The sequence below is a fragment of the Syngnathus typhle genome, linkage group LG10, assembly GCF_033458585.1.
Source record: "Syngnathus typhle isolate RoL2023-S1 ecotype Sweden linkage group LG10, RoL_Styp_1.0, whole genome shotgun sequence".
Lineage (NCBI taxonomy): Eukaryota > Metazoa > Chordata > Actinopteri > Syngnathiformes > Syngnathidae > Syngnathus > Syngnathus typhle.
Genome location: NC_083747.1, coordinates 6086536 through 6111466, shown reverse-complemented (window position 1 = coordinate 6111466; position 24931 = coordinate 6086536). Strand labels below are relative to the sequence as shown.

At 38.4% G+C, this 24931-nt stretch overlaps 1 protein-coding gene across 4 annotated transcripts in view; it reads right to left on the bottom strand.

Annotated features, from left to right (window-relative positions):
- Nucleotides 1-213: 213 nt before the first annotated feature.
- The window catches only part of cdkal1 (CDK5 regulatory subunit associated protein 1-like 1), a 129592-nt gene continuing 104874 nt past the window's right edge, over nt 214-24931 (bottom strand). For all 4 annotated transcript variants that reach the window (XM_061289303.1, XM_061289302.1, XM_061289305.1 and 1 more), the window contains 3 exons: nt 11910-11993; nt 9668-9832; nt 214-625 (listed from right to left, as the gene is read on the bottom strand). In XM_061289303.1, the coding sequence (XP_061145287.1) occupies nt 467-625; nt 9668-9832; nt 11910-11993 (408 nt within the window). In that variant the 3' untranslated portion in view covers nt 214-466. The remainder of the gene's footprint in view (nt 626-9667; nt 9833-11909; nt 11994-24931) is intronic.

The window sequence follows — 24931 nt, the reverse complement described above, 5'->3', positions numbered from 1 at the left end:
CAACTCAGCATGAGGGTCAGCATGTTTGATTGTGTTTATTGTTTTTGCTATTGATTGATTTTGTACGTATGTCTAACAGTATTTTATGCGCAGTGGTCTAAAATAAAGTTATGTAAAATGACATCTGAAGATTACTGAGAAAATGACAGTTTGCAACGAAGTAACTATGGAAATGGAACACAGTCACTTACTTATAAGACTGAAGGACAGTACTTCAGGATGGGAACAATTTGTACTCAAAGATGTACAAAACATTTATTTGCCTTCATTCAAAAACAAGCAAACATTGGCTAAATAAAATTAGTTTAAAAGCAAATATCCAACCAAAATCCCCAACTTTTGAGTGCATAAGGCACAGAAAGACACATGTAGTATAATTTGATGATGTGACTTCCATTCAAAGGTACTGTTAATGTCACCATCCGCTCTCTGGTTACGGCTTCTCTTCCAGTGTACGGTTGGAACGTTAATAGATTCTCTCCACAATAAAAGCCAGAAAGGCGGCTGCCAGCGCCAGTCCGACCCCCAGTCTCTTCAATAGCTCTCGGTCCACACTGTAAGACCCAATCAACAAAACAGAGGAAGACATAGAAGAGGGACCTTGGACACCATTTGACATCGGCTCCTGTGAAGAAAACACACAAAGTGAAACGTGTGCTTTTCAACATCTTCCTTGGCAACAAAAGAATGTGAATTTTGCCACAAAGAAGTGGCGGATCCACTATAAGTTTGCAGTTAGAATAAAGTTGAATTGAGGGTATGTGTGTGATGACCTGCTACAGTAACTAACTCTCTCTACATGCGGCACAAGAAGATATTGTAACTAGTGAAAGTGAAAGACTGCTTCTAACCAGCACAAAAAATGGACAGAATTTTTTTTTTTTTAAACAATAAGACATTTAAACATTGGGACTTTAACTTTAACTTTTAACTTTTAATAAAGGTTACAATCTTTCTTTTGCTGTTTTCTTTAACAAGCATTTTCACCTTCTGTCTACCTCCATCTGTTGCCTCTCAGCGATGCAGTATAATTTGAGAATAACTAACATGATAATGAAGCAAATCTGATACCTTGTAGATGAATGCATTCATGGTAAAAAAACAGCTGTTATTTTATGAATAAATGCAGTGTATAAGTGAGCGTAATTAAATCGGGAAGCAGCAAATGCAGTTTTGGGTGGTAATCAAATTATTCCGAGGCGCTCGTCTGCTGAATTTGAGTTGATGTTGACAATGAGCCGTGATGGGGTTTGTGAAAGATCAATGTGGGGACGGTAAAGCAATACAACATTGATTTTTATGTTAAGTTGTTTTGCTACAAGTTGCAACTTGAACGCACACACACACTGTTATTGCGGCCTATAATAATATGGCAAATTCAAAAGCCATACAGCGCCTTTGCGTCAAAATCAGGGAATGTTCTGATGTTAGTTGCTGAAATGGAGAAATAGTCCACTTATTTTCTTTTTAGTTTAAGGAAGGCAAAACAGCTCAGGCTTAGGCTATTGATCACAAAATAAATAAGGAATTCTACACAAAATGTGTCAATGTAAGCTTTGAAACCATTGGAGGAGAGCATCTGTGGAAATGGATTGGGATGACCTTGAGGTGGTTGCTCCACATCTCCTCCTGCCCGACTGTTGATAAAATGCCTTATCACCACCAAGATGGATTATGCAGAGGGATATTGAGCAATTGATCTGCGGCTTTCTTGAATAACCTTTCATCAAGTTCACTAGGGAAAGCATCATAAGCGATGGCATTTTATATTTACCAAAAGTGGATCGACCTATTCGGCCCCCTGCACACTTTGCACCTCAACCATCAACTCTTTCATAATGATCAACCCTTTGATGCCTTTTGGCTTTCTGATCATCGTTAATAGTAATCTTTCATGTCCACACATCATAAAGAATTAATGATTTTCCTGTACTATCTGCCGTGTCCTGACAAAGTACACATAATGCTATCGGTACAATTTTCCCAAGTTGTGAGTATACTGAATTTCTTGGCCAACCAACTGCACTTTTGACCTCTGAAAACAGAATTATGCATACGCGTGTTATAGTGGACGCCCACACGTTGCATCCACATGACTTTGTGGAAGCAGCTGCACATTGGTCAAACACGCTGCAGTCATCTATACTATCGACTGTACTACCGCCACTTATTCACTTTCTCCTCTGTTGCTGCACTTAATGCTGGAGGGATATAATAACAGTCAACGCCTCCATAAGTCACTTACCAGTGGTGGTGGACAATAGTGGTCTAACTGACACATACAAGTTTGGTTCATGTTCTCACCTGATGGTGAAACTAATACTTTTGTATTGTGGCAGTTGCTTCACATATAATAAGATGCTCCAAGCTGGACTAGTTGATGGGAATCAAGTCAAGTTCATTGTCATGAACGGTGTACAACAAATGTTTTTGGCAACTGTGAGTTGCTCAGTTTACTTTTATTTGTCCATCTGAGACTTTTGCACGGTTGTAGCTCTCATTTGTATGTAAGGCTGGGCAATTAATCAATCTTTATTTATCCAAATAATTTTGATTTTAAAAATATATTTTTTTGATTAACACTTTATTTATCTCTTGGGGGAAATAGAATTATTAATAGCAGTTTCTGTAGTTTTACACGTACCAAATTAGCAACTTTTTGAAACTCTTTCACAGCCCTTTAAAAAAGAAAAGACTTATGATTTTAGTTCTCACTTTGAAACAAACAGGCACATGATCACTTTGACGTTATTTTCTGTAGGGCAAGAAGGGAGCCTGGTGGCTCACTGAGTCAGTTGTGTTTCACAGTGACAACCATATGGTGCCCGTGATGCAAAAGCTGTTATTAATCGACACTTGATGTTTTTCTTGATGGGAAGGAAGCTGCCACAACTTCCCCATCTGATCAAGTACAGACACTATCTGCTTATTAAGCAATAAATTGATGCCAATAGGGGAGCTCAGGTAAGTTTTACAAAGCTCAGAGCTAATATGTGCAAAACCATTTGGGTTTTCAAAAAAACTAAAACCTTGCTGTCAATTTTTTTTTTTTAAAGAGAGAGCCAAGAAAAAGCAAGAGCCAAATGGAACATCATCCATCAAATGGTGTCAGGCCCAAGTGTACTACTACCTTCTTCTCCATCTGTCTATTTAGCTGTCTCGCCGCAGGTGTCATTAAACAACGGGGTGCCAGGACAGAGACAGTCTAAAATCTATTACTAGTTGGGAGGATAAGTGCAAATCTAAGTGGCAGTGGGTGCATGTCAGCACAGTGGGAGGGGAGAGAAATGTAGTGAAAAACTGAGAGGAACGAGAGAATGCCGTCGGAAAAGATCAGCTATTGTGTGACATTTCACCACCATGTGAACATGTGCAGGTTTTACAGCACGGTGTTGCGCTTTCTGCACACAGCGGGGGGGAACAGAGCAAAGATAATCATCCAGAAAATCATCAACCTGTGGACTGACATAGGTAAAATAGTCTGGACAACTGAAATGGTACTTTTGTTTCTCACTACTGAAATTTGACGCCAGCTTCACGAGAGAAAGAAGAAACAACAATACGCAGCGGTCACGTTTCTCACATGATCCTCACCAGCTGTCAGTGTCACTCTAGACACAACTGAAGTTTTGTGTGTGTGTGTGTGTGCGTGCGTGTGTGCGTGTGTGTGTGTGTGAGTGTGCGTGTGTAAAAAGATACTGGAAAAGGCGCTTTAGTTGGCCAAGAGTGACCTATCTAAACCACAGGGAGAATTACGACAAGCTGTAGTTCAATATATCGATGAACAAAGGGCCACAGGAATAAACATTTCTTAAGAGCTTCGAAAGTTATTTTTTGTCTTAAATCAAAAGTCCCCTCCTTGCCATTTAATACTATAACAGCATTCAATGTTTTGCATGTAGTGATGACAAACATTACTTTTGACCAATTTAGTACATGTTAACTTGTATTAGAGGACTGGATTCCATAAGTTCAGTCAGACTGGCTGCTCAGTCCTCCAAAACAGCAAGTGATTAGTGTCAACAAGTCCGTTGAACAGAGGGTGAAAAATAATAGTAATAGCTGTTCTTTTTGCCTGGGGTGCAGAACTTACAAATTCATAAATAATGAGGAACACATTCCTTTAAATGCAGATTAGTCACATTGCCTTTGGTTATCGACAAAGCAAGCCTATGATTTCATTACCAACAAAGCACATATTTGTCTACTGGAAAAATATCCTGGTATAGTCAAATGCCATAAAATGAGAATAGTTAAAATTGGAAACCTGGAAACGGGAACTGCAGACTGTGAGGCAAGCATGCTAATCACTAGACCGGTAACTTCCGGAGAAGTTAAATAACGTGTAACCTATAATATCGTGGTAAAATGATCATTTGAAAATAAAAAGTAAAAGCTTTTGGGCAGCAACATTGGTCAACATGAGAAAAAAGGCTCCTTTGACAATTAGCACAACCACAAGCGAGCATACAGTTTGACTGTATGTTAAGTTTTATGGGCGCCTCAATGAAATAGAGTGGAACCCATTTGTGTCAATGACGTCCATGCAAACACATGTTGGGCACATGACAGCCATAGAACAAGCAATATAGCAAATGCTTCAGGCACCGGGGTAAAGCATTCACCTGAGTTACGATTACTTTCAAGACATCCTGTTGAGAGACGAGCATGCATATGGTTTGTTGAAAAAGACTTAAAGCCCACCAGTCAGTTAGTCTCCTTTCTCCTTCTGTGGTGCCCTCTCCAAACGAGTGCATTTGACTGCTAGTAGCTTGTGGGTAAGAGCTATTTGCCACTAATCCTAGGTGTCTGGTGATTAGGTGCGAAAGTGTTTTTTAGCGACTGCGACAGAGGATCAAATTTCGTAAGCGGATCTCGGCAAACTCTCACAAGATTTAAACAGCTATGACAATGCAATGCAAAGCCTCCAGTATTTACTGGCTATGGGAATAGTGTGGGGTCAGGTTTTTTAACAGTGTGGTACTTTCAGGAGTCATTTCATAAAGAGTGTCGGAAGATGGGTACTTGATGAGAAGTAATTGGGTACACTATCCTCAAAGGTAGTTACATAATTTTCGAATGAGCCATTTATCTTGGCTGGTCTTCAATGGGCAGTAGTCTTTCCATCCGTCTTTCCATCCATCTACCTATCTATCCAGGTACTTATTAGAACTGGAAAGAAAACACTGATTAACGTACCTAATGACTTTGTTTCTCTGCAACTGAATGTTGTGTTCCGTGTTATTTCGACATATTGCTCAGATTTGTTCAAAGGCAAGCACGGAGCAGGGGGCACTCAAAGCCTCTTGATATGAAATAAATAAAACAGAATGAAACTGTGTAATTCCAGTTGGCATATGTGGCTCAAGTACTGAAAGGCAGACATGACTAATATTTTTGATGGTGTAATCATTTTTTGGTTCCCTGAACCACTGGCCGTGTAATGAAATTTGACATGCCATGTGAAATGCTTGAAATAGCTATGCCTGGTGTTTTGAAGACCAAACCAAATTATTTGCTGAGAGACAACAGTCAGACAGAGGCCAACCGCAACCTCGTGACATTTCTAAGAAAATAAAATGTTTAAAAATAGATTAGCGAGCAGGAACTGTTTGATTTTTATTGTTTTTTGACAATGCGTGACATCAAGCAACACGAGTTAAATACAAAACACATACAACTAGCTGCAATTGCAAACCTGGTCATTTAAATTGTGTTTGTGTGTCTAGCAAGTGTTTTAGTTTCATAAAGATTGTGTGAAGACTGCTGGGAGAGGATCCAGCACGCCAGCGAAAATTGTGAGGATAAAATGGTTCCGAGAATGGATGGATGTTTAGAGACAATGTTTTTTTTTTAATCCATATAGAATGCAGCTCACATCTGAATGGAATGTGTAGAGTATGGTTTTCACATCAGAGGCTCATTATTAGCAACGGTGCTTTCCACTATAGCAACAATAATAAACATATTCAATGAACACCATTCTGACAGTGATCACCACATTTGAGAATTCTGCCATTTGACCAGATATGAAAACAAACAAGGAAATATTTTGTATGTCCTTGATGAAAGGAAAGACCAAGAAAATGTAATAGTCCAATTTAGCCTATATGTGTCGTTGGTTATCAAGATTTTTTTTTTTACTAGCCTAATTGATCTTCCTCTTGATGCATCTTCTTTTTATGTCTTTCATACAAACTGTCAATTTGCGGAGGGACCAAAGCTGTTTTCTCTCCTCTCATCCATTCTCTGAGTCTCCTTGAGAAAGTATGCTGTGAAAAGACCTGATTATTATGAGATGGCACTCATGCTGCCTTTGCTGTCTCCCGATCTATCCATCTACCTTGGTCGCTTTCTTTCTTGCTTCACTTTTTGTCCCCCCCCCCCCCCCTTCTATCATTTAATTTCATCTAAGAATGAGGACCGGTGAAGATACGTTCTCATTTTTCCCCTTTACTGCGCTGTTGAGTGCTTTTTCTGCTATTGTGTCCTACTAAAAGACTCATTACTGTCCTTCCCCTTTCCACCGGAAAGTGCTGTTTCTGTAAATGAAGGTTTTCCAGACGGCTAGGAGAGGCGGACCGAGAACAAAGAGCTAAATTTTCACGTGCTGTTGTCACTCTGCAACCTTGCTTTTTCAGTGGAATGAAAGAGCAAAAATACCTCTTAATACACATCCCATAGCAACCTTTGCTGAAGAAACGCAAGAAAGACATTGAAAATGAGTCAACTATTGTTAGTAATGAGGGCAAATGTGATCTCTGCTTGGCAATCTACCACCAATGAGAAGAAACATCAAATATAGTTAGTATAAAATGAAATAAATTTACCTCTTTGGCAATATTGTGGATCAGAATCAAGCTAGTAGTGAGCACTTTATTGCCAACCAGCTTTACTATTTTCTGTGCATACCAAAAGCTTTCTAAACTTGCAGTAGATGTTGTGATTGAAAGAAAATGATCAGAATGATGCCGCATAACCAGTTTTAAAAAGAACTGGGACCCCCTGTCCCACTAAGCTCTAATATCAACCAGTTATTGCTTGAGTCCACCACACACTGAGGGGCGCAAATGTACCGTGCGTGCGCTTGTGAGAAAGGACTGAATGATTACACTTTCATCCACGTCTTGCTGTCTCAAAATTACAGGCTTGCGGAAAAACAGAAGAATAAAGGGGGAACGGGATGGTGTGATGCATCATAACTGCATGATAGTTTGCTCGATGATAGCGCCAACTGATTGGAAAGGCAGATCAACCTTCCAAGGTCTTTCATGTCTAGCTGCACAAAGTAGAACAAAGTGAGACGTCTGTCATTTTGAAGCCGCCTAGAGAAATGATTGCACACTAGCCAGCTTCTATACAGATGTGCATGTGTCGAGCAAATACGGCCAGGTCGATACTTGGCTATGATGTCTGAGGCGTAAAAGTGGATGTCTATGAATGTAATCATGTGAAACAATGTACGTTTGATGCATACGGCTGCTATACAGAAGTCGATTATGCACTGACGTTTCCAATCCGAGAAAGCTCTGACAGACACTGTTTGAAAAGCGTCGGCTTAAAAAAACACAATCAAACAAACAAGCTATTATCTGCTGGGTCTCATTTTTTAGTTTGCATTGTTACTTGATGATTCGAGGGCAACCCGGAAGTTACATTGTCATATGAAGAAGCTGGAAAAGAAGGAAATCTAGCTGATGCTCTATTGCATTTCTCCAAATTAGAGTTGTAAAGTTTCCAACTATAGTGATCGCTCATTCATTGCTGGAGTTACGTTCTAGACACATCAGTGATAGATGGAATTCTTTGAAGTAGATAGCATGTAAAAAAACATTATTTTCTCTGTGTGTGTGTTCAAGCCTTCTAATAATAAACACGTTCTAAACAAATCTATTTCAACAGTTTTTTTTAAACACATTGGAAAGCCTAAACCACATTGAAAAACTAAGTTTACTCAGTGTTTTAGTTACATGCTGTATATCTATGCTGCATATAACTTTGTATATAAGTTTGAAATTATAGAAATGACAAAATAATAACACGTTCCTGTCCAACATTTTTTGTTAGGTTTCCTGTTTAACCATTGATGATTACCAAACATAGAATGTTTTATATCTTTAAAAACTGACCCTTTGGAAAACTCTGGCCGAGCACCTCCGGACTAGAACCTCTGGACTTTCCAAAATGATTCCTCTTTTGTACAATAGCAGATGTGCAGTTGACATAACATAAATGGTTGATTTAAGAGTGCAGGTATATTTATCCATGATGTCTCCTGGGCTCAGTAAATTAGAATGCTGCTTTCAAGCATACGGAGAAAAGTTTAGCCTATGCAGTTTTAAACATTTAATATCTCATTCTACTACTTGGTAAAATGTTACCAAGGCTTGTAGACAGTTTAATGAAATGCTGTGAGGAGGTAGAACATTCTTTTTCTAAATGTATTCATTCCAGAGGCAGAAAGAGCAGTACAGTGATCCCTCGCCACTTTGCGCTTCATCTTTCGCGAATGCGCTACTTCACAGGGTTTGTACTTTGCGGATTTTTTTTTCTGGAACGCATTTTAGAAATTCTCATTTTATTTTAAATTTCTATTTTAGAAACACTCAAGTAGCTGTGGAAAAAGCTGCTGAGGAACTCTTAGATGTATGGGCAAGAAATATATATCCAAAAGCTACGTCATATATTGGTAGAAACATCCATGGATTATTAATTTCAATGAATGACTTGTTAAGGTGATACTCAAGGGTGTTTTCAATGTATTTGTCTTAAAATAGCATTTTTTTTTTTAAACGTAACAATACAAATCAAACTGACCTAATGACAAAAATGTAGCCAAAATGCATACGCTAAATAAAATCAAAGGGTTTTTGTCCAAACGGGGCATGTGTGGGTGAAATTAATGAGTGGAATGTGTGTGTGTATGTTGGATGGGGTGTGGACTTTATGAGGCAACTAGAAAAGGTCTTTACCGCTGAACTTTTCATTACAGAGTGACATGTCGGTCGGCTTAATGTGAATCCCTTCTCACTATTCCTTATTTCATTCTGCCATCCATTTCCTTCTCCCTTTCTGTCTCGACTTGTCTTCTCTTGATCGCTGCGACCCCTTTGCCTCTGTTCTTTCTCTGCCTGCTTTCTCTGGCTGTCTAGCAGTAAAGGTTGATGAAGTGTGAAATTAGAAAGTGGATCATATTCTGCTCTGTGGCTCTGTGTCCTGAGCTATAAGCTACAGCGAGTCACAGTGAAAACTAACACGCACTGAAACAGATACATTAACATGGTGTTTGTGCAAGCCCATACGTGTGTAGGTCTGTCTGTGTGTGCATGTGCTCATGTGTGTGTGCGCACCATTTTATCCAGTCACAGCTTATTTTAGATGACTTATCACTGACATATTGGCTTTTTTTTGGAGTGGGGGACACAAATATGAGTACACAACTTGTTTTTGTTTCTACCTCAGTATGCTATGCGTGTTATAACTACTTGAGATTATTATTTCATATTTATCCAGATAATGTTGGGAGTAACTCAGTCATTATACACAATTTAATTGAGGCAAAAAAATCCAAGTTCTTAGTTTTAGTGTTTAACAAATAATCATAAGGATATTAGGTGTAAAACTATGAACATTTCAGATTTGATTTGCTATCATTCAAAGTATTTACCTGCATCAGGCCAGACACTTCTCCCTTTTGAAGTGGGGCAGCGATGGAGGGAGTGAAAGGTTTAGTGTTTTCCACTGGTTGTCCTTTCAGGAAGTGTTTTCCTGCCTCATAGATGTCTACTTCAATCATTTTCCCCTTGAACTCTAACCTCTTGGGAACCAGTACCTGCAAAACGGAAATTACAATCAATTGATTGATTGATGGTGTTCATCTTAAAAAAATTTCATTATGGACAGTTCTCTGAAAATACAGTAGCCATGTGGAATAGCTTTACAACCATAACTATGACCTTTAAGTTGCTACATTCTTTGTCAAATGCAACTTCAATTCTATAATTCCTGTGGTATTTTAGCATTTCCTAAACTACAATAATCTCGTACTCTCTCTTTCCACATTGCACAAACACAGAATAACTGTGTGCTAATCACTACATACTAGTGCAAAATAAGTGAAACGGTGGAGTTGAACAGTCACCGCTGTGGTGGCACAATTATGCCTGGCTCAGTGCTAATCTGTCAGCTTTTATCCAGCGGCTGGAATATGATCGGCGGGGGAAAGGAGGCCATGGCGTCGACCTGCCAAGCGCCTCACCTGCCTAATCATTACACCTGCTCCTCAGCGCAGAGGGTGAGCGTATGTGTGTGTGTGTGTGCGTGTGGGCAAGAGCGAGCAGGCAGCAATCTGAGAGGGGCGAATCAGTGGATGTGGAGGAGGTAGGCGACATTGTGCATGTAGGTGAGGGTCATTTGAGGTCCATTAAAGTGAGATCAAATGATGAAAGAGCTTGTCCTACGTCATTGGAACCTCCATCGTAACCCCGCCTAACCTTGCACATGCAGGTGAGGCGACTGCCTGTTATAATTGACAGGTTAGATAGCCATCTGATTGGTGTTACAGTGAGACTGGGTGATTTGTTCACACTCCGTTTCTGTCCTTCTCTTCGAAGATTAATCCCCCACCTTTCCACATCAATTTCATTGCCCCCCCCCCCCCCCGCTCTGCTTAACTCACCCTTAACCTTTTCTTATTTGCTCCCCACATGTACACCGGCTTCAGAACTCAGCCATATTACAATTTCATTCATGAGGCAATTGACAGACCGAGTAATCCAGCGAAGCTCTTTCTTAGTTTGATTTATAAAATGCATGGTAAATAATACAGCAAACAATTTAATAGCAAATCCACCTCACTGTTCTGAGGTTGACTTGTGCACTTGTGTATCTGAACCTCACCTTGAAGACCAAGTAACTCAAAAGCTTGCACAGTGGGGCACTCTTAAATCAAGGTACCACTACATTTTAGAGTGATGTGATTTTCACACCTGGGATGGATGAATTCAATTCTGCTTTTGAAACTTGTCCTAATCAAATTATTGATTTTTACAAGGGTATCTCAACTATGATAAATCTGTGTTACAATTCAATCAATGCATACACATGGCAAGCATGCCCGCACGAGCACCTGTGTGAAGTGTCTATTTGCGCAACACATGCAGGGAGCGAGTGAAACGTGCAAACTGAGTTCACAGCGTACAGAAGAAGGTGCAGAGGGGAGCGGGTAGGAGAGAACGATAAGGAGGGAGCGAGGAAGGTGAGGGGGAAAAAAAATTTTTGCCATCCGCTGCCCTCCCCGCTAATAAAAAGCACAACTTCAAACATGTTTCTGATGATAGTTAAAGCGCGGAGGAAATTGATTTATTTGAAGATGTTTTAAAGTTAATTTTTCGCAGGTTCAGAGAGGTTCTTTGAAGCCACGTTCGATGAACAGCTGTGGGTGTTGGAAGGAATGTTCATGTCTTTAGGGCTGATGTTCGTACATTTGAAGGGGGGGGGGGGGGGGGGGGGGTGTAAGTAACGTATTGCTGCCAAATGCTCTTATGACCACCGTAGGGTGTGGGGTGCACATTTGTGAGTCTATAATATTCAAGCTAACCTACTTTTTTCGGTAGATGAGCTTAAGATGGTGGCACCTTCCTGTGAGAACTCATGTGACATGCATAGCAAAGCCCCTCATCTGATTTTTAAAATATGAAGTCTAGCAAGAACTCAATTAGTAAAATGACTGAAATCTGAAATTAATGCAATATGAGATACTAGTTACAGCACACTCACTTGTACTGTACTTGTACTGAAGTGAAGCTTCCTTCAACAATTAAGATATTCTACAAAAACGCTCAATTAACTTGATCAAGAAGAGCATTTGTAAATCTGAATGTTTTTTTTAATTGTTAAATATATCTTACCTGCTCATAGAACTTGTTGTGAGCCACATAATATTGGGAATCAAATGACTCTTCTGTCACCAACACATGTTGTCTCTCGCCAACCTAAACACAAACATAAAAGGATATATATTTTTTTATACATTGTCAAGACTATATCAGACAGAATTACAAGTTCATGGGATGTATTTCCTCATTAAGTCTTTTTATTTCATTAAATTGCTTTTCGGTCTTTAACATTCTTGCCGTTGGTTTGCCTGACTGACACCAGGAAAAATATGTTTTGCTCAGTTTATTTGACACAAACTTTCAAACTTCACTTTCACCCACATAAAATGACTATTTCATTGTGTGTGTTTGTGTTCATCATGATCTCAACACAAAGTTTTGCTCTTCAATTTTCATTGCACCTGAACATTTAATTACAACCTCAAGGCTCCTGAGCCACTTCAGTTTTGGTGGCTTGCTTACGAATAGTCTGCAGTATTCATCCCCGACGCTTAGAAAAGGTTAAAAAATGATGAAAGGAGAATGGAAACAAAAGCAAGACTGCTGATTAAATACTGAAAAGACCTCAGTATAACAGGAAATGCTGGCAAGGCAAGGCCACTTCGTTTCACAATTATTTCGACTGAGCTATTCAGTGCGTTTTAGAGTGTACAAAAAAACACAGGGGGCAAATGTCATCACAACTAAAATACAAACCAAGTATTAAAGCAACAATTACAATCAAACTCTTGAGATGGCACCAAAAAAAAATACTGTATATATATTTTTTGTGATAAATCAACTGGATGGATAATCCAGATCCGTTTTGCATGATCGCAAAACTGCTTCAATTTGTCTTATTTTGCCTCTTTAACAGGCACTAAGCCAGCCCAGATGGCCAAAGGCTCATATAAGGATCATATGGCAGAAACAGATGTATATTACTTGTACGATTTGTGTTCAGAGCCACACTGTGGTGTGCAGATGAAGAGCAACATATTTCAGGCAGTTCATGAATGACTGTTAATCATGAAGTGAACTGAAAGCACTAATGAAATGCGGTTGGTGTTACGCCCCTTTTCCAGAGTTCCGGTTGTGCCCCGAATCAGTCTGGTTTCTCCTTGTGTGGCCGCTTATCCTTGTTGTGCACTTACAGTTCCTCAGAACCTGCTTCTAAGAGGCCGGCTGAGCAGGGCCATGATATCACTATCATCTGATTGGCTTACTGTTTCCAAAACGTCCTCAATTGTCTAAAGCATTTGCAGAGCAAGTAATTGAAGGTATAATTTTTGTTTTCCCTTTCTTTTTAAGAGTTTGAAAATCAAAAGCTCTCTGACTTAAGAAAAACATTAAAATGCTAACCCAAACATATGTGAAGAGGAATTCTGGGAGAGGATCCTGTTAATCAAATAACTTTGATGCAAGATATAGCAAAATTGAATGATTGCAACCATGAATACAGCGCTCTCTAGACAGACTTTGACAGTCTTCTTTTTTTTCCAATATATTTCCCCCAAAATATCTTAATCATCTATTTTGTGCGTGCTTTTAAGGCTGGATCTTCATGCTGAAATGTTGCCAAAGCCTGGCCTGGTAGAGGAATGCAAATGGTCTTGTCACTCAAAGACTCAACCCCCAAACTTACACCCATTGAACTGAGCAGCAAGAAAACAGGAAGGTATAAGATGTCCTGCAGGCCAAATGACCGCAAACTGCATTTTGATACCGTTTGTAATGCACCCTATACTTGAAAACGGATCTGACTGATCACTTTCCAAGCAATCCGTCTTTGAATGCCTTAGAAGTAAGGCTCTGAACACTTGCATTTCCGCAGACATCTGCCCTCCCTTCCTACTTTCCCCCTTTGAGTTTTTAAGATCAAGTCCTATCTATGGCAAGCCAGTAACGTTGGAATGTGAGTGTTCTAACATAGCCACCACCTGCACTAGCACGTTGACAAGCTCCAAAGACTTAAATAAATCACAGAAATTCAGAGGGTACAAACCCTTTGAACGTGATTAACGCAAGGCAAACATTTGGATTTTTGCTACTTTGGATTGGAGCCAGATGTCTTTTTTTTTTTGTGGGACTTGTGGACTAAATCCTGAGCTCATGAGGCTAGGAACTTTGTTTTCTTATTTTATATGGCAAGGACATACATATACATATCTTCATTTTGTAAACACAGTATTATAAGTCTAAGGCAAATTATGTATCAATGTTTTTAAATAGCCCAGATGAACAGTGGCTGACCAGTTGGAGACTTTTAATTTGCAACAATAAATTGTATATTCCAATTGAAAGATGGAGTGGTTGACTTAGACATAGGTGATACGTGTTATGTGCATCTGGCTACCTTAATGATCCTCACCTAAGTAAGCAGCAAGCTGCAATGATCTCGACTTAGTGTACGTGCGAAAGGGAGTATCACACATGGACGGATCCCTGCATCGAAAATATGTTTGCAGCAAATCAAAAGTTGGTGATTTTCCCATGTCAAATACACAGTGAACTCTGTGTGTTTGCATGCAAAATAATTTAAGTAGGCCTTCACTTGTACACTTCCTGCTGCAGACCAAGCGTATTTAGATTTGTGTTTACACAGTTGTTTGAATAGCAGGCCACCAAATTGCATGTCTTCGCACAGTGAGTTTTAATTTACATCAACATCCAGAAGACAACATCCCTTGGTACATGGCAGATCCGCAACAGATTTATGGGATCATGAGTTTAATTGCTAATTAATCCAGATCTTAACATGGGTAATGACAGCATCGTGGCTTTGAATTTGTAATCAATGTTTTTATCTGTGTCATAAATAAAGGAGCAAGTCACTCAAACAGCATGCAAAATCCCTTGCCACCTTGTTGGCTTTTTAAGCGATGCAAACAGAATATGGCAAACCACAGTGAATGGCAGCTGGATTGCTGCAACTAAATTTATGTGGGAGAAAAGAGGGCAAGTAACATTACTGTATGAAAACAATGCAACACTTTTGAACAAAGAAAGTATGAATTGATCATTTATAGGTTTCTTACAAAATTACACTGCCCTCTTATCTTTAATTTTTTAATCATCTTGTGTTTGACTTGAAAAAAAGACTGAAAAGATCTTGCACCTCCACCAATGCATAATTGTGTCTGACTGACCCACACGTTTTTATTTCTTCACCCATCGCTTCAATTCATTATCTAGTCCTTATCTCTCCTATGCACACTTTCAGTCTACTGATAACACAGACACACACAATCCAAGTGAAGAGTGTGGAATTTCATTGGCCTTCTTCTTGTCAAACCAATGCAAATTTATTATGTACATAAAAACTGACAGCGCTGCACACAAATCTCCATCTTCCCTCAAACTCAGCCCTGTAGGGAGAGTTTAACAGTCATTGAGAAGTGGCAAAGTATAAATTCGGTTTTAGTAAGACTGCTGAAAGAAGATTGCAGAAGAGAGAGAACAGTGTGGGTGAGTCAATAACAGAAGATGCAATATGTGATATATGAATATGTGTAAGTCCACAATTAATCACTGTCAACAAAACAAATTTGAGATGAGAGACATGTCATACATTTAAGTGAAGAATAGGTAGGGTGTTCCTATGTCCTTAACATGAACACTTGATGGTCCTGATAGAAGCAAATACTGCATGTTCAAACAAAGCATAAACACAAATGCACATTCACTCTTGATTGCAGCAGTTATTCAGCTCATCAACAGAAAAATATATTCTACCTCCCCATTGTGTGACTGACAGATGAGATTGATGTATCATTTCCATGCATGCATGCAGAAGAAGGTTTTTTATTTCAAGTAACCGCAAAATATATCACTTTTATGTTACCTTACTGTTGTACTGACTGAATTTGTCCACTTAATAGACTGTAAGGCGGGACAAGTGCACCCCACTGAAACCAAATAATAATATATTTTTTTTACAGTTTCTTACAGCACAATTTTAAGTGGGAAGTCATACTGTCCGAAACTGAGCCGAGTACTGCCGAGCCAATAATCAGCAGCCATGTTATTTGGTTCTGTAAGGTCCAATCATGAGTTACTCACCTGTGCAAGACAGGCTTATAAAAATATGCAGTCACAAAAACAAATATTTATTCATTGAATGATGGGAGTGTGTGATTATGTGCAAAGCTTGTGGGGAACCAGCCTCTGACATTAGAGCGCCTATATGTTTGCAACTCCCGCATCAATCAGAGGTAGGCTGTGATTGTCAGGCTGATTGTCCATTATGTCTGTGTGGGCCTGGAGGCCTTGGACTAAATTTGTGTCTGAGGGAGAACGAACGGCGGAATAAGTAAGTGAACATGTAATGCACACAACTATACATCCACATTAATCTATAATTGAGATGGAAAATAATGCCTTGGTGCTTGGAGTATGATTATGATTACTGGAGGCCCCACCTGAAGACAGCAAATCATACAAGCGGAGGAAAAGCAATCTCGCAAACACGTCTGATTACAATTGGAGGCTAGCCCCCTAGTAGGAGAGAAATATATGTGTTTTGATAAGGGAGGGGGAAAAACTCTAGGTTACAAGGCCATCCTGGTGGATCTTTGGATAAGGCAATATAAGACATTAAATAGGTGCGAAGAAAATATTTTTCATCTGTTTTATTGATGCCACAAATATCAGTATTTCTTGTTAACCTTATTTTATTGGGTAATCAACAAATCCGATTTCTCATTGGAAGTCAATAATATAATGCAGAATAAAAACGAAAGAAAAAAAACCCAGCCGAACGACAGAACTCTTGTCTTTCTCTCGCCTAATCAAAATTTCCAGGGGGACATATATGCCTTAAATGTTGTGTAACCCTATAGTGTGTTTACACTTCAAATTCTGAGTAATGTCCAACAATTCAGGTTTGGGAAATGGAAAAGTTTAAGAACCAAATGCAGAGCCGGAAGGATTCTATTGGTTCAGTCATTGTGCAGTGTGGAGAAAATATTAGGTTGGAAAGCCCTGATAGCTCAGCACATGGGCTCTATAAGTCAGAGTATATGGGAAGCATGGTGCTCACATAATATAGCTCCCTGTAGAGAGATGCTAAGCCCGAGGTGACCAGAGTAATGTATGCAGAGAGACATTTCGGCCGGGTCAGCAAGAAAAAGATTGTCTACAGATTATTAGTGTGTCAGAAGAATACAACATAAATGTTACATTGCCCACAGGAAATAATGCCCAATTAATTATTGGCATAGTAAAACAACAATTTGTTTCCCTGAAACTTTAGTTGTGTTTTCAGTCCACTAACTCTTGACAAGTTTGGATTAAATTTGTTATTGTTACATTAATCAAGTTGCAACTTTACATATGAAGAATTATACCTAGCTCTTCCCCAGTGTATCATTTCAATAACTGTGGATAGATTTGTGTCAGTGTGTTGGAAACTCTGGAATGGATGTTGCCCACTCTTTTAATCCTAATTTCCTATGAATCCCAAAAGAGCTGGAAGTACAAATCGATACACTCCTGCCTTGAGATCAAACACAAGTTTAATTTACAGTCTGGCTTTAATCGCAAACAAAGTTATGCATTTTTTTCAGAGGCAAAGCACTATTGAAGTTGTTGAACTATTAGCCTCCCACTTATGGTGGGAATCGGCCTGGCTGATTCAAATATTGACATCCAAATCAATAAACCCAGAATTGAGAAGCCATGTTTCCAAGTAGAACGAGACAACATATTGTATTCTACTTGGTCTTATTTCATAAAGCAAAATATGTTTAAATTGTTGTTAATCAATTTTATTTTAGACTTTTTCTAGAATTTTGGAATTTAGTCATAGCTTCTAGTTAACCGCTCATGCATGTAATCTTGTTTTTGTGTGAATGAAACGTTTTTCTTAGTGTGCACCAGGACTAAAGCTCATCTCACTCTATATGCATCACTATGAATCGGTGTGAAATCTATAGAATTTGAAAAGGTGTGGAAGCTCAAAAATAAGTCGTTATAATAAGAATTACAGTATGTGTAAATACTGTATGAATTATATTAAAATTAACTGGTTTCCACATAAATGCAAATGGTTAATTATATCAAATTTACTCAGGGCGAGGAGGAGATTAATGTGTCGTGGGTGTTCAGTTGCCACAGGCGGAGAAAAAAGCCATTGTGGTGTGTAAGAATGCTTACTGGCCACTGTATGGACAATGTGCCTACTACAGCATGACAAGTAAGCTTCCATATTAATATATGTGACAAAGACACGGGAACAGTTGGAAGGAACATGAACAAGTTGTATCACCTAATAGCTAAATTTACTCATGTGTAATGTTCTCTTTTGTACTCTTTCTATGTGAGCTACTGAAACCAGAATTTCCTGAGGGCGCACTCCCAGGGGATGGATAAAGTTGAGTCTAATTCTACAAAGCAAAAATCTAAACGGAGAAGCCCAAATTATTTGCAGTAAAAGTCATATTGCATTCAGCAAGATGTGACTTAAAGGAGAAAACAGCTCTTAAATGAGCGTGATATTAGCAAATCTATGGTGTTGATTGATTTATCCTGGGGGAGGTGGCGGGGCAACTTGTAGTTCAAACTGACTCAGAGAGCACACACCCACAACTCGTGCACATTCATCAAACGGAGCAGGTAGTAATCAGACAGAAGGGAGACTGCTAATGTGCAGCTGTATCTTTCAAACCAACAGGCAGACAAGACAAAAGAAAACCTTCAGCACTCAGCAGAGTTCAATGAAGCAGACTGGGAGCTCAAATCTGATTTACGGTTCTGACTTAAACTGAGTATTTCATCGAATGATGTAAAAACATTGACTGTTTGATCATTTATATTGATTTAATGTGCGGCTAAGCTTTGCCACAACAACCGTCGGCATTCAATTACTTCATCCTTGTGCCTCGCTCTCCAAGGATGACTGATTGGTTTATACTCAATCCAACGGATACATGAATGTATCAAGGGGATTTAAGTGAGGGCTGATTAGTCATGTGCGGTAGGGATAGACCAATTATTGTCCAGACCGATTATTTTTTCTAAAAACATCTGATAAGAGATCATCTAAAAATTGTCAAAAATATTTCCTAAAACAGAGCAGCTGGGTGTGCAAGTAAGCACGTAAGCCAACAAATAAAACAAAACAATGTTCAAGCTGTCAATGTGAGCTTTCAATGTACTGTGAGGATGTCGTGACCTTGTTTGTCTCAGTGAATCCATTGTTCCATCTTCTCACATATGATAAAGGCCACAGGATAGAACATGTAAACTGGCAGATTAGCCTGTGGTGAGTGTGGCCTATGTGGCTGACAACAGCTGATGGCGGTTTCGCCAGCTCTATACATTCGCTTCCTAATGAGCATGAGCCTTCACGCATTAATGTCAATGGGCCTTTAGCCATAAACAGGTCAGTGCAAGTGGAAATGAATTCATACAACATTAGATTAATCAACTACCCCCTGTCCTCCAGAAGCCCTCCATAGTTTCATCATAGAGTAAGATGCACCGCCGCAACACAGATCTTACGATAACTTGGTCGTGCTGGCAATGATACGAGGGCCCTCAGTTTACGGCAATCCCCAACTATGTAATTTTGTTGCTGCAAACAGCATGAAGATAACTACTCTGCACCATTTCCAATGTGCACGCCACAGAAAGGTAAGAAATTGTTATCTTTAGGTTCCTGCTTTTACTTTATTTCATTTTAGGATTTATAAACGTTCATCATCTAAATTGATTGTATCCTCAGCATTACCATGAGAACAGATATACACTACGATGTACGAACTCCCAGCAGTATGTTCATGTAATACAAAATGAACAATCCAATGAATAGTAAAAGTAAAATTTGGCAGATCATCAAATGGAAGGAATGCAAAAACAACTGGCAGTTTATTCATCCAAATCAATGACTCACCTTTCCCCACAAGGGAGAAAAATGATGATGCTGCTACACACATCCTATAGACCGCCCTGTTTACTCCTGGCAAATTAATTTTAGCGAGTGTGTTTTTTTTAACATTCGCTTGAGGACTTTCTGTCAGGGTGTGTTTTGTCTTCATCAAAAAACACTTTCCAAACAACTCAATTACAATGTGGCCTTGTGGTATGCCTCAGAGTACGGATATGCAAAACAAAGAACACATGCAACTCCCACATTTGAGTACTGTACCTCCATGAAAACTTCTCTAATCAGGCCAAGTGCTATGGGAACTCGAAATAAAAAAGCACTATTACATTTAGATTCGGTCTTGAAGACCCTGCTTGAGGTCAGATGACAATATTATTATATAATACATTACTAAATAAATGCTATGATTACAATTTTGCTCCAAAGCAATCGTATGGACCATGCACATTGCACATACAAGTCAAGCTCCATGGACACATGCACAGGTGGTCAATTCAAGTACTTTGATCTCCAGTGCTTCATTCAGGCGGAGCTGTCATCACATAGTCTGGTAAGCCTGCAGGCTGCTGCTCTTACTTTTTAATGGACACACTTGCGCTAACAGTATGACAGCAATACAGTAGATGAGAAGCATAGAGACAGCAATACAGTAGATGAGAGGCATAGATGCTTGAGGAAGTGACAAAAAAAAGAGAAAATGATGAACACAAAGAAAGTTTCAGATTAGTCAGCCTCCTTTTTAGTAGTTGATGTTTCCAAATTATGCAAATGTATTTGAAATAACTATGCTAAACATATATAAAGGGTAACTTGAGGGAGAATGATAAAAGTGTGACGATAAAGAGACTGTGGTGTGAATACAATACAATACAGTAAATCCATGACAAACTGCAGAAAACTGTATATTATATTATAATTGTGTATTTTTTTAATCTCCTCATATGTGCTTTACCCCTAAAATGTATATTTCTAGTGGTAAAACCACATGTTGTTAGTGCTGCAAATTATGACAAAAGATATGGGAGTGGAAGACTACTAATGACTATGAATATTTATTCTCATACCTGTCAGTATAAGCAGTATATGCAAAAAGAAAATAACAACACTCTCGGTAATTGTGGTATTATAAGAACACCTCTCTGAAAGACTGAATGTGACAAAAGGTGAGTGTGCGGCACATCTGCACCCATTCACCCTTATTTACCTTTCTGACAGCATGAAATACAACCAAGGATGAAAAACTAAGCTGATCTTGTCAAAGAAAGGAGAAAATCCCTGAAGTTGCTTTACTGTTTAAAAGAAGACCAAGTCCACTTTTCCACCCACTGGCAGGACTTCAAACAAGCTGCTTCAACAAGTCTGGGCTCTTATATATCAACACTCAGAGATGAGCTACGGTGAAAAAGACAGACAAAGAAATAGAGCAAAAGGGAGAAACGCATGTAAGAGTGGCTGTAACAAAAACTTAAAAATCAGAATTAGTGATGGTGTGGCTGCATTTTCTACCAGACTTTGAGGAAGAACTGCCTATTGAATTCCAAAGTAGTGTAAGGAAAATGACAGGTGCAAAAAAATAAAAAAGCACATTATCCATTTCTAACAACACTTCACAATGCTTTTAATTACTCCACATTGTGATGATGAATTAAATCATTATTACATATAATCTATTATACTACCCTGCATAAATGAAAGTGAAATACTCGTCATCGGTTACCTTCACTAATAGAATAAAATAACCCAATGAATGTGTGTGTGATATTTTTCACATAAATAATACATAAATAAATGAATAAATACATTAATAAACTTTGAATATAAATACTGTCGAGATCACTGATTGATCAGACTGTAATGTCAAGCCATGCCATGAGCTCTGTAAACTTCATTATACATTTTATTTGAATTTCCTGATTAACAAGGAGGGGGTACTCTAGAAACAACTCCACAATTCACTTTGTTTTTCTATCTCATACGTAATATCCTTACCTTATCTTACTAGGCCTGTTAATTAAAGCTATTTATTAGCTCCTACCAGCCAATTAACAGTTTTACCAGAAGGAAACACGCTAATCTAAACACAACACATAGAGAGATGACCAAGAAAAAAGGCCAATAAACGTAAAGGGGCAAAGCTGTGAATAGGTGTCAAAGCTATTAAAAAGGTCTCTTAACCCCATTAATATTCAGAGATTTATTTTTGGGTTAATTATTTTGATTCAATTAATGTATGTTTACACCTTTTTATCATTTTCATGTAGATTATTGGATTGCCAAGGTAAAACAAAAATATATGTACACATATATTTAAATACAGGTCACAAATGTCCAACATTTAAGATTTTGCTTATTTTCAGAAAGAGTCATCACATAAAAAAATAAAAATAAATAGGGGAAAACCCTGGATAATGGGCACATTGCATAAAGTTAAAATCCATAAATCATTAGACTAAAGAGATTAGTGATTAGTTTGAGTTGCACAATAATAGTGGACACTTATATGTGTTTCCTAAAATTACACTTGCAGATCAATTGACTCGTCTGTCCGTCCGCCAGCACAGGTAAGCTATTTTGTGTGGTTTTATAATGAAGAAAGCAGAAAAAAAAACAATTTACATGGCATGGCCATAACAAGCCTAAACTGCAGAATGCACCAGTCCTAAATATGTTATGTATCCAAGTGCTTGCTCTTTTTTATTGTACATACAGTACAAACATAAGTGCAGGTGTGAGGAGTTAGTGTCTGCTGACTCAACAGACGAAAAAGCAGATGTTGAAATGTTGTCAAACTGATGGTGCTTTCCCACACAGATGAACAGATAAGACATACACCTATCTCTGTCATTTTTTAAATCATGCTATTCAATTGGAGAAACTCTCAGACATCAGAGTGATTGCAGAACAAAGTTACCAAAACACAGGAAGATTTATCCCGGCATTTTTGTGAAGTGACTTATTTTGCCTTATACAAATAATTAACTTTTATATTTGAACAGCAACAAGCAGACCTTATTGAGGTTTATGTATATGGTTTGTATGACAAACCACATGCACGCTACAACAGTAAGCTATTGAAACAAGACTTTCAAGAAAACTACTGGGAGAATGACTATTTTATATTTTCAACGTTCACATTTGCATGTGCCTATGTGTGTGTGTTTGGGGATGGGTCCTTATATTTTACCTCCACTGCATGTGCTCATAAACTTTCGTTTCGTTTCGTTTCGTTTCGTTTATTTATTTCAAACATGTGAAAAAAGAAGAATAAGCTTATTGTACACAATAAAGGACATGACAAAATACATGCATATCCACATACAGACGTACCAACATTCATACATATACATATAGCCGCAAAAGAACCATAAGTCACATTCACATGTCTGAAAAGGAGTGGGAAGAAGTATAACTTATTTAATCCCACCCCCTATTTAATAATCCCTAAATACCCAGCCATAAATCATTTTGCCTCAGTTATCCCAACAAAGTACTAAATTACTAAATTATCCCCCACCTGCTGCTCACTAGACACTAAACATGTACCAACACACTATTAATACGTACGTATATTTCACACACAGACACTTAACATTCATACATACCTCAAATACAACACAAAATACCTGAATGGTAGAAATAAACCAAATAAAAACAAAATAAAAACAGCCTGAACAAGACAAACAGACAAACAAAACCAACAAAGAAACGTAAATCAATAATTACTAAGCACCCCTTAGTACTCATACACCCTCATTCCTGTACCTTGTAAAAATAATTTCTTCTTTATATCTTTTTTTAAACTGATAGATGTTTGAACATTCCCTGAGCGTTTCCTCCAAAGTATTCCATAATTTAACCCCACATATTGAAATACAGAATGTTCTTTTTGTTGTACGTGCCTTCCTAATCCTGTAATTAAATGTCCCCCTTAATTTATAACCCCCTTCCCTCCCAATGAAAAGATTCTGAATATTAGTTGGCAACAGATTATTTTTTTTATTTTTTTTTAACTTAGATCAGCAATGCTTTTTGAGGGTATATTTGTTGGTTTCTTCTTTAATGTATTAATCCCAAATTAATATGTGGTATTCAAGAATAATTGTCGGAGCCCGTCTGTTTTCCTTGACCTCTTTTAATCAAACCAAAAGCTCTTTTACATTTTAAATGCGGCTTATTTTCTTCATGAGCTGCTATTTACTCATATCAATTATGCATTTATGGGGAACCCTCCATCTGCTTCTGAAGTTACTTTGGATAGTTTACGACCTGTAAACTCAACTTCAGATAAAATGCTGCAACTACCGAGCAAAATCAATAAGTAATGCAAGATTTAAAATGGTGTTAGCATGTAAACAACATGTCCATGCACAGTGAGCGATAAGCTCTCCACGGCTTGTTTAGTGAAAAGCTGAAGTGCCTAACAAAGAAAACCAATGTAGTGTGCGTCTCCCAAGGCAAAGTGAATTAATCCTGCAGATATTGTCTGAGTTATTTGGCTGTCTTAACAATGTGTGTGCAAGTCTGTGATAAAGTGATAAACAGGCATTTAATTAGGAAAAGGGTGAATTAAAAGCCAGCCCATACAACATGCATAACATCAGTGACTACTACTAACTACTGCAGCTGGATCATTCATCTGTCCCTCGTGATCTTGTGCGCAAATAAATAGAGGCGGAACCAGAACCAGCAAGGAATTCCTCTGAAGAAAAGACGCAACAAAAGTTAAACCTGTTATTTGTTAATAGCGTGAGATGCGTCTGAATGCCCGTATAGATTGGAACGATTTTGTTGAAGCCGGCTTCAAATGTCTGAGGATTTGCTGCAATCAGGGACAGAGAAACAATTAGGCAAATGAGGCTGCATTCATAATAAACCTTTACGCCTATTTGGCCAAGACGCGTCCACTTGTAGACAGGGAGCAATTAAGACTGCTGGGGCCATGTTGGACTTGTTGAAACTAACAGTACAGCACAATCTGAGGCTTCACAAATTGGAATTGACATAACGGGAGAATGTGAATAAAAGCCACACAGTCACTCAAGAATTCAGTTCAGCAACTGACTGACTTTCGACTGCATTTATTCCTACTGATGTTAAGATAATTCTCTTCTTATTCTATTTTAAAGTCCCTCTCATTCCTTATATCTCACATCTCGCCTACTTATCG